General features: G+C 33.1%; 1 protein-coding gene across 3 annotated transcripts in view; it reads right to left on the reverse strand.

The window, feature by feature from the left end:
- LOC106466822 (cytoplasmic polyadenylation element-binding protein 2-like) overlaps window positions 1-11,103 on the reverse strand; it is a 35,755-nt gene extending 24,652 nt beyond the window's left edge. For 2 of the 3 annotated variants that reach the window (XM_022394903.1, XM_022394902.1), the window contains exons 1-2: window positions 11,027-11,103; window positions 765-815 (exon numbers count right to left, since the gene is read on the reverse strand). In XM_022394903.1, the coding sequence (XP_022250611.1) occupies window positions 765-815; window positions 11,027-11,063 (88 nt within the window). In that variant the 5' untranslated portion in view covers window positions 11,064-11,103. The remainder of the gene's footprint in view (window positions 1-764; window positions 816-11,026) is intronic. The other variant, XM_013927124.2, reaches the window with a different exon arrangement.
- Window positions 11,104-11,628: the final 525 nt, after the last annotated feature.

The following is an 11,628-nucleotide window of genomic DNA, read 5'->3' on the forward strand; positions in this document are numbered from 1 at the left end:
ACATTGTTGTATTTACATATGTACAACATATGAATACAAACATTTGCAAACATTGTTGTATTTACATATGTACAACATATGAATACACAAACATTTGCAGACATTGTTGTATTTACATATGTACCACATATGAATACACACAAAACATTTGCAAACATTGTTGTATTTACATATGTACAACATATGAATACACAAACATTTGCAGACATTGTTGTATTTACATATGTACCACATATGAATACACACAAAACATTTGCAAACATTGTTGTATTTACATATGTACAACATATGAATACACACAAAACATTTGCGAAACATTGTTGTATTTACATATGTACAACATATGAATACACACAAAACATTTGCAAACATTGCTGTATTTACATATGTACAAGATATGAATACACAAACATTTGCAGACATTGTTGTACTTACATATGTACAAGATATGAATACACAAACATTTGCAGACATTGTTGTACTTACATATGTACAACATATGAATACACATAAAACATTTAGACATTGTTGTATTCATATGTTGTACAACATATGAATACACAAACTATTTGCAGACATTGTTGTATTTACATATGTACAAAAACCAATAATTTTACTAGTTTCTCACCAGTTTAGTGACATTTTTAAATGAAACAAACAAGCATATATACTTTAATTTACAAATCCTCTGTAGATGTCTTGTCCTATGAGAAGAACAGACATTAAAGAAACCTTTACTGCTAGTTACTCAAAACTATACTAACCTTGCACGTAATGCTTGGGCTGCAATTTACTCAAGCTCTGGCTGAAATAACCTAATAAAGGAAATAACATAATGAATGATAAACCAATTACATGTGTGTGTGTGTGTGTGTGTGTGTGTGTGTCAAAGGTTGTTTTTATTTTAATCAGGGTATGGCACACGCAATATTGTCATCAGCAAAAATAATATTTTCTAGACAAGATGTCCAATTTACATACATTTCTACCAATAAGCATATAGTCTGACTGAGAAAACTTTCTTTATGACAGAAAAGTCAAAATTTTAACATTTGATTTCTGTAACAATAATCGTTTTACTTGTGTTGTTTTTCAAACAGAAGTTATTGTAGTAGTAGTAGGTGGCTTATAAACAGTTTTATATGTAAAATGGAATATTTATATATCTAATCACATTATAAACACATGTTCAGATTAATTTCTATATAATTAATCACTTTTTTTAAAAAAAATTCTAGAGCTTAAATATATTTAAAGAAACTAAACTAAGTGTTCAACATACATTTCTAAAAAAAATGCATGTATTTTAATACAGTTTACACATGTTCTGAACTTGTATTGAATACAATATAATTTCTCATGAATATGTTATGATTGTGAAGAATAATTAATTTCAAGTATCAGTAGAATACTTTTTCATTGTCCTATTTAAAACATTTTTACAGCTAACAAAAGAAAGTGCAGACTTTATTATGTAGCAAGAGAGAGAGAAAAAACATTTATTATGTAGCAAGAGAGAGAGAAAAAACATTTATCCTTTCACAACAATATGGTTTTAGCATGCAGTGCTACAAAAAAAACCACAGGGGCCAAGAAGAAAACTAGATAAAGTGTTACAGATACTAACTGCATGAGCTACCTTACAGTACAGGGGTTTCAGTTTGTTAATGTTAAGGAAGTCATATATACTGTGTATATGAGGTTTTGTTTCCTATATGAAATAAAGAAATAAACAAATAGCAACTGTTCAGGAACAATAAATAAATTACAAAAACATGCATGAATAGTTTCTTGTTTGGGTCTCAATATAAGAATAAAAAGCAGCTTTGTACATACTCCTACGGCAGTAAATATCTTTTTCTCATGTCAATACACATTCAAAAACATTTTCTTCATCCTTTTTACACATCTGGAAGAATGGTTATTGATATTAACTTCTAATCAGGGCAAGCTGCCTATTTAGAGCAAAACTAAAAAAAAATCAAACATTAAATGAGTATAGCTAATTAAGTATACCGTTTTTACATTCCTACTTCAAAAGATGAGAATGCATCCCCCCCTCGTGTGTGTATATATATATATATATTTATTTGTGTGTATGTGTGTGTATATATATATTTATTTATTCCTGTGTGTGTGTGTCAGTGATATATACATTTGTACGTGTGTCAGTGTATTATGCAAAGAACCTAGTTTACTTGAAATAAAGATACATTAAAATACAATTCAGAAGGAAGAGTTAGTTATAAGTACTGAAAACTAGGTATCTTTCCAGGACTTCACAATCTCTGGTTGATACTGCTGACTCACAGTGCTTCTGAGTAGATGTGTGATACACCTACACGTACTGGCATACACGAGGAATTTGAAACATATCTACAAAGGTCAAAAACTCGTGCATTGCTTTAAATAGAACAAAACCCTTACTTATACTATCTCAGTTTTACAGAATTTCAGTGAACAACATAAATAGGAAATGGAAGCAGAACAATATGTATTATGTTACTGAACTATTTTACATGAAGGATAATTGGATCTGTGCTAGCCCATGTCCTCAAAAGTACTCCCTTTCTGATTGCATTAGAGAAAAAAATATATATATATTTCAAACTGAAATGACATATAAATGGATGTTTACATTTGGATGTTGAGGAGGCAGAAGCTTCAAGTACATCAAAAAATAAGTTATATCTTAATATTCTTTTTTTAAGTGCATTAAAACTGTTTTATAACTGCCAAAGGTTTTCATGACAAATCATACTTTTGTCCTGATTTTCTTAAAATTTTTGTAACTTCTAAGATCTGTATGTCAACATTTTATAATGAGGAAGCTGTTTAAATCTGCAATCTACATAAATCCATCCGTGCAACACTTACAGATTGTGTTTAAATGGATTTATGTAGATTACAGAACAATCTGTAAGTGTTGCATGAAAATTTCTTTGATACATTTGGAATTCCTATGAAAAACATTTAAGATATTACATAACTTCAGTAAGTGACTTAATTGGGTTAATGTTCTTGTTTACACCCCAATGTACAGGTGGAACTAAAAGTTTGTGTGTGTCACAAGTTCCTTTCTTCCACACAGTCTACAACCAAGGTTCAAGACCAGGTAAGTATGATTACAAGCATATATGTGTAAAGGTACTATGTATATTCACTTGTCTTGATTAATAATTTCAAGTCCCAGTTACAGCTTATCATTCATGAGTAAACATCCTACAAACACTGTCAGTAAAACCAGAAGTACACATAGATATAAAACAAACACACACACACACACACACGTAATACTTAATAAGACAATGAAATCTTAACTGATAATTTTTTCTTTAGTTCTCTCATTTTTTTTACCAATACTTTTACACTTTACTAAACCATACCAGATAAAAATCTGAATTCACCATATCAACACTCAAGTTTTCACGCGATAATACAATAACAACAACCTTTTTTGCTCACATCTTATGTCTACACTCAATTTTGCAGTAGTACACATAAAACGATAACTTTGGAACACAATACACTGAGCAACTAATATTTATTATGCCCTCCTCTAACTTTATTATAAGACTTAAGTCGGGTACAGATGCTACACATTTCTAAGGCTATCAACTGCCATTTTCTACATTTGTTGACTTTTTTCAATAACATCACTTTTCAGCTAGTACCATAAATTTTCAACTGGAATACAACTGGTACAGATGCTACACATTTCTAAGGCTATCAACTGGCATTTTCTACATTTGTTGACTTTTTTCAATAACATCACTTTTCAGCTAGTACCATAAATTTTCAACTGGAATAGCAACTGGGATGACTATTTCATACATTTTATATCATCGCTTCCTTTCTTCTCACTTAGCAAAATGGTACATTCTGGAGTATTATTCTGTAGAAATTCAAAACCAGGGATAAGTAAACACTGTCCATTGTATATGTCTTGAAGAACAAGACTGTTGTAAGACTTACTTCTCAAAGTAATGTCACTGAACAAAATTTATCCTAGTTTAAAAGTAGCACTATCTTTATTTTATCAGTTCAAAGCACATGCCCCATCCACTCTTTATTGAGATCCTTTGCAAAGTTAAAACCCTTGAGCATCCTTAGATAAGAAATATTATGCCTTTTGGCTGAAACTTTATTCCATGTAGACTATTTTCCCTTCAACTACCTTCAAACAATTCTATTGCTGATTTTAACCGTATGAATATCCCATATTTCTACATTTATTTCCGAGTTATTTTCAATCAGTCTGATGCTAAGATTCTTCAAATGGCACTATTCTTTCACCTGTATGTTTTTCTTGGATATCTCTTCCTCGAATTAAAATCTCAAAAATGGCATCAGTGAGGAACCTCAACTATTCAGCAGGAGAAGAAGGAAACCAAGGCCTAAATATTGAGAGGTTACAGCAATGGCAGGGGGATCAGGGGGAAGCACGTAATGCCTTGAGAATTTCTCTTTCAGTTTTATGACATCATACTCTTCGAAGAGACTAAACTCTCAGACACTGAGAAGTTCACTCTTACTGGCTTCAATTTCATACCACATGCTGATTCCGAACCTTGGATGGTCATTGCAATAACCATGGTGTACATGAAAGCTAACACAGCACATCATACTGAAGAGATGAGGTTCTTGTCTGACCATCTGATAATACTCTTACATAACTAACTGTAGTAGACTTCAATGCCAGAGTCTGACCATTTGATAACACTCTTATGTATCTGGCTGCAGGACACTTCAATGCCAGATCTCACCTGGGATCCAGGAGCCTATTCTCTCATACAGGCAATTAGCTTCCAGAAACCTATGACAGGAAATCCACGAACTCTGCAGCATGGCTAATCTCATACACACTTCATTCTAGCAGTTCCACAATCTAATGGCTGGCATAATAACATAAATCATGGTGATGTCAGTCATTCACAATGATAACAATACCCCAGTCCATACACATGAAGAACACTTCATGCACAGATACATTAACCATGTTGACGTGCATGAGAAGCTCAATCTGCAGTTATCCCTATCTGAGCTACAACCACATGCTGAAATTGAAACCATCTATAAGCTTGGATGAGAGCCATAAATATATTTAAGGATAGAGTTCCAGGTCCATATAGTGAAAGAATCTCCACCTTTAAGAAGCTTATAGAATCCAACCTGATGAAATTAGCATTAGAACATCAACACAGTTGAGCAACAGATAACTTCCCAAAAATACAGACCTATGCCTACAAAATATTATTGGCAAGATCCCAGAGAAGGCTTTGCCTAACAGGTTTAATCACTACTATCATCCAAATTGAGTGATTATTGCAGTAGAAGAGAAACCTGAATAAATGCTGTTGAATTCACAACTGGTACATTGGAAAACTTTGAAGCCTATGAGAACACCCTAATGGTAGACTTGGATCTGGAATATATCTACAGTAGAGTCCAGTTGTCCATTCCTTTGACAAAATACTCAGAATAGGCATCAGTGTAACATGTACAAGACAGGTCATAGCTGCACTAACTACATGAAACATGGAAGTTAACAATCAGATTGGATCACCCACCAACACCATTCTTCAACAATGATCACAACTCTCACCAGTCATCTTCAACATCCACACCACACCCACCAACACTATTCTTCAACAATGATCACAACTCTCACCAGTCATCTTCAACATCCACACCACACCCACCAACACCATTCTTCAACAATGATCACAACTCTCACCAGTCATCTTCAACATCCACACCATGGATCTAGCCCATCTTGACAGTCCAATCAGATGGCATTTCTTAACCTTTGCTGATTACATTCTGGTGTACAGAAGAGGCTCTAGCAAAGCTGGAACTAAATGCAAGTTGCAACCATCTCTTAGCATGGTAAGTAAATAGTGAAATGACACTTAACAACAGACGTGCTCATGACGACAGTCCACCGCTATCCTATGTGGGCATTACTATACATCTGGAAAAAAAAAATGAAGCTCCTTAAATTTAGAGTGTGGTGACCAAACAGCATGTTTAGTCTGGCATCAATGTTAAATGTTCAAAACCACGGTGTTGATAAGGTCCTAAGAGTACGAGGATTTGTTCATGTGATTTACCAATCTTGTTTTTATCCTACCTGTTTTTGCTTTTTTATTTATTGTTATGAAGATAACTCAGTGTATGGACAGAATGCAAGATGTCTCCCAACTGCATCCTCATGCATAATCAATGGAATTGAAGTTTATTTGTTACATTTTTTTTTCTTAAAGAAATCTTCAGCATAACTAAGCACACATGATCATAGATTGTGGTCCCTAACCTGTGACAATAATACCTCCATTCCAAAGGATGTAGTAGTTGGTACATTCATCAATGCTTATTCTATTGAACACACTACTTCCATAACTCCATTCCAAAGGATGTAAAAGTTGGTACATTCATCAATGCTTATTCTATTGAACACAGTACTTCCACAACTCCATTCCAAAGGATGTAGAAGTTGGTACATTCATCAATGCTTATTCTATTGAACACAGTACTTCCACAACTCCATTCCAAAGAATGTAAAAGTTGGTATGTTCATCAATGCTTATTCTATTGAACACAGTACTTCCATAACTCCATTCCAAAGGATGTAGTAGTTGGTATGTTCATCAATGCTTATTCTATTGAACACAGTACTTCCATAACTCCATTCCAAAGGATGTAGAAGTTGGTATGTTCATCAATGCTTATTGTTTTGACACAATACTTCCCCCATTGCCGTATACGTCATGTTTTCAAATGAAAATAGGATCAGTCTGGTTCCAAATTCCCTCCAATTGTGTATAAGACTGTTATGTGGTTCTTCCATGTGCTGTTGGTCCTCATGATGTATTCTTGGCACAAATGTAGGTAAGATATGTCTTACAATGAGTGACTGGCATACAGGCCAGCTTTATCAAGTCATTACTATTTTGAGCAGTTTATATTTATATAAGTTTCTTAGAAATTATGAATTTTTTGCTTATAACAAGAGAGTTTACAATACAATAACAGAGATCAAAGTATTTTCAAAACAGTATCAGAGAATAGAGTAACTATAAATAGAAGACTATAAAACCTTAACAGTAAACAAAAAATTAACACATTTAGGATATTTCAGCATATGTATACTGAACAAAATATTCTAAACACACATTAAGAGAGAGATCTAAGAACTGTACTTATATGAAAAGACACCAGATTACTTGCAAGACAAAAATGAGCAAAAGAACTTGACCCTTGGATATCCAGCACAAGCTGAATGGACCAACTTGACCCTTGGATATCCAACACAAGCTAAGTGCACCAACTTGACTCTTGGATATCCAACACAAGCTAAGTGCACCAACTTGACTCTTGGATATCCAACACAAGCTAAGTGCACCAACTTGACCCTTGGATATCCAACACAAGCTAAGTGGACCAACTTGACCCTTGGATATCCAACACAAGCTAAGTGGACCAACTTGACCCTTGGATATCCAGCACAATCTAAGTGCACCAACTTGACCCTTGGATATCCATCACAAGCTAAGTGCACCAACTTGACCCTTGGATATCCAGCACAAGCTAAATGGATAAACTTGACCCTTGGATATCCAGCACAAGCTAAGTGCACCAACTTGACCCTTGGATATCCAACACAAGCTAAGTGCACCAACTTGACCCTTGGATATCCAACACAAGCTAAGTGCACCAACTTGACCCTTGGATATCCAACACAAGTTAAGTGCATCATCTCCTCAAATTTATCCAACAAAGTTTATAAAATCCAAAAAGTTAAACAGAAATCACATTATCATTTAAAACACTTTCCAAACCTACACTTCTACAGAGAAGACATTCCTCCAGAAAATAAGTATGTAGAATCCAGATGCTCAAAGCTCATCTATCTCTCCTAATACTCAAATTCTTACTACTAGCTTATCATAATAAGCACCCTATCAAACAACTCTCAACATCTCAATCAAGTAACTAACACTCCCTCCTCCATTCCCTAGAGAATAAACAAGTTACAGTCCTCAAACCTCTTTTCGTAGCTCAGACTTCCAATTTAAGCATTAAACCAGCAACCCCTTTCTTCAGAATGTTCACATCCCTCCTATGAAACCAAAGTTATACACAGCACCCTAAAAGAGGGCCTACAAGGTTATAGCAATGTTCTCACTTCCATTATCAAAATTTCTATAAACATAAACTAAAAAATACTCAAGTTCACCTATCACAACCAAACATCAATGATCACACACAAATTACGCACCACAAACATCACTTAAAACTTCCAATAATTTAAGTTAACCTTCAAAATCCAATTAACTCCCAAAAAAAAGACTACTTGGGTTCTTTTTAGCCAAAGAAAAATTTTGACACAGAATCAATGCTTTAAGGCATTGGAATTATCAGGAATTTAGAAATACCACTGCTCATTTGAATCACTGAAACAACACAATAAAAAAATAATAAACTAGGAAAACCAGATGGCAAAAGTGGATACCTTTACAAAGCTGAATACTTGAAAGTATCTATAGACACATGCATTTAGCTAACAAAGCACATCTTAACACAAGATTAGAAACGGATGAACATTACTAACTGTTATTTAGATAACATAATACTTCCTACTAAAGAACTGTACCATTTGAACATCCAAGAGTACATTCTTAACATCCGAGTATCATAATACTTCTCCAGCAAGTGAACATCAAAACATGGGAAAGGGAAAGATGACAGGTTTATTTATTCCACAAAGTTTGCCTCTCTCTCCCCATATAGATGATTCAATTGAATTATCTTGGTAAAGCTAAACTCAGTGTTTCAAATAAACGATATTCCACAAAGTTTGCCTCTCTCTCCCCACCAAGATAATTAATTGAATCATTTATATAAAGCTAAACTCAGTGTTTCAAATAAGATACCCATCACACTAGTGTAAGATAAATTAGAACTCAGCACATCAAGTAAATTATTTTAAAAACAATAGAATTTTATTATAAATGCAGTGAATGCCTAGAGCTGAGTTTCTAAATTTACATTATTTCTAACACTTAAGTGTCTGCAGTACTTCCAACCTTATCTACAATATAGCATTGAACCTCCACTGTCCAATTTATCTAACTCCTTAGCAATTTTAAGTATTGGAATCAAATCATCACTAGTTCCAGCAAACAACACTCCATAGGTTTGGAACCTCTCCTCATAGTTAAATCTACTGAAGTCAGTTGTCATTTCTACACTATAAAGGCTGCACTCTGAACTCTTTCCAAAAACTGCACATGGTACTTCAAGTTAGGCCTTATCAGTCTTATAAGAAATTACAATAACCTCTATACTATTTAACCCTCAACTGGTAGGGTGGGGTCAGAATAAGTTGATATTCTAAACCAACCAGTGCTGCTCTCTACTTGATGTTTTCTGTACTTTATCCTCAATCAGTTCTTGAGTGTTGAGCAGAGCAAATGTGTTGTTTCCGTTCTCTTTCTTATTGTTGTAATCATTTGTAGGTCATTTTGCCCACCCTACCACTTATGATACAAATATTTTACCTTACCAGTTGAGAGTTAATGTAAATTTCTACAGATTGCAGAATGATTAGCTCTCTTTACAACAACTAAATATTAAACGGAAAGCAGATAATTTCACTACCTTAACAACTAATAACACATCCATTCACAACTCTTATAAGTATCAGAGCATTTTTTACACATCAATAACATCTCTTAAAATTTTGAATGTTGAATAATATAATGAATCTTACAAGAACCAGAAATAACATGATTAAAAAATTTTAAATTGTTATAAGTTTGAATAAGCTGTTTATAACAAGTCTGCCTCAACAGTAGAGGGCTACATTTGACTTTTTTTGTAATGGTGACCTCAATAGGTCAACTAAACTTCTGAAATCCATCCGATTCAAACTTGCACCTGTGTTTAAAATTGTTTTTGTTTTTTTATATCACTTAAACTAAGAACACAGAGTGCAGTAGTATTTTTATAATAGCTTATTTGAGATTCCTGATGAGATGATAATGACAAAAAATTAATTATAGATTTTTTTCAAGTTCATAAATTTTTTATATTTCTTCATAATAAGCTTTCAGTTCCTGGCCTTAGGTAGTTGCAAGCTTATTATAAAGAATGATAATGCAGAGAAATCTATGTTAATTGATTTTGTTCTCATTAACATATCAGTTGAGAAGCATAAAAAAGAAAATTACTGATCGTGAAGAACTGTGTTTATCGTTCATCCAACAAAAAAAAACTTAAACTAGAGGTGTCAACTACAGTAGAGATAAAATTGATAAAAAAAATTAAAACTTCAGTATGTATAGTGGTATTACCAGGAGGCACAAATATAAATTTTGGCAGGGTGGGAGTCATTTTCAACTAAGACAACTTTAATTTTCTAACAATGTGGTTGGTCGTTGGAATGGGTTACCTTCAGATGTGGTAGATGCAGTTAATTTAAGGGTGTTTAAGAACAGGCTTTATAAATGTTATAATGTTTGATTGTTTTGAACTTAAAGTTGAGATTAATGGGTGACCTAAATGGACCAAAACGCCCCTCGTTATCCTTAACTTATAATGCGACTGTTGTTTTTCTGGTAATCTGAACCAGTTTCACTCATCTTCAATATATACATATACACTTTTGAAATAATTCAGCAATACAGCATAAATAAACCTACATTTGAAACAAAACTTGACTAGTAGTTTTAGTAATAGTAACTTGATTGAGGAATAAACCTTCAGGAATCTGGGTCAAATAACTTGGGCAGAATGATTTTTCTCATAGAATTATCAAATTTTGGAATACTTGGCCTCACGATTTGGCATGAGCTTATAGTCTTTGTTAGATAAGGATAAGTATGCAAAAGATATTTGTATATAGCTCGATATTTGGTTTGTTTAGGCCTAGCAGTTTCCTATGTGGGCCAAAAAGCCAGCTTGTCACTCTGCTCTTTCTCTTGCATACTGACAGTTTGAAAAACATTTCAATATTTCTTACCTTTAGGTTCATGGCCGTCTACTTGTGCTGATTTCATTATATCTAATATCTGTTGTTCGAGTGGATAAAGTTGTTCCAGAGGATCTGCAAACATTTTGTGATTTAAACTTTTCTTTGATCTTGATTTCACTTATATGATTTTCTATTTCTATACTGCTCATATAAAGTATATGGTTTTATATGTAACATCATTATTTAATCCCTTTTTATTTAGGAATGTCAGTTTACTGGGAACTTCAACTCAAGTCTGCAAACATTTTGTGATTTAAACTTTTCTTTGATCTTGATTTCACTTATATGATTTTCTATTTCTATACTGCTCATATAAAGTATATGGTTTTATATGTAACATCATTATTTAATCCCTTTTTATTTAGGAATGTCAGTTTACTGGGAACTTCAACTCAAGCTTTTTAAAGTCATGACATTGACAAGGCTGATAATTTATTATCAGTACTGACAAGTGAATATTAAACTGCATTACAGAAATTGACAATTTATATAAAAATCTATTTATAATCAATTATTTTAGTCACAAACAAAGCATTAATAAATAAATCTGTATATAATACATTGGAGCTAATGATATCAGGAGTTATCAA

Source organism: Limulus polyphemus, unplaced genomic scaffold (genome assembly GCF_000517525.1).
Source record: "Limulus polyphemus unplaced genomic scaffold, Limulus_polyphemus-2.1.2 Scaffold2389, whole genome shotgun sequence".
Lineage (NCBI taxonomy): Eukaryota > Metazoa > Arthropoda > Merostomata > Xiphosura > Limulidae > Limulus > Limulus polyphemus.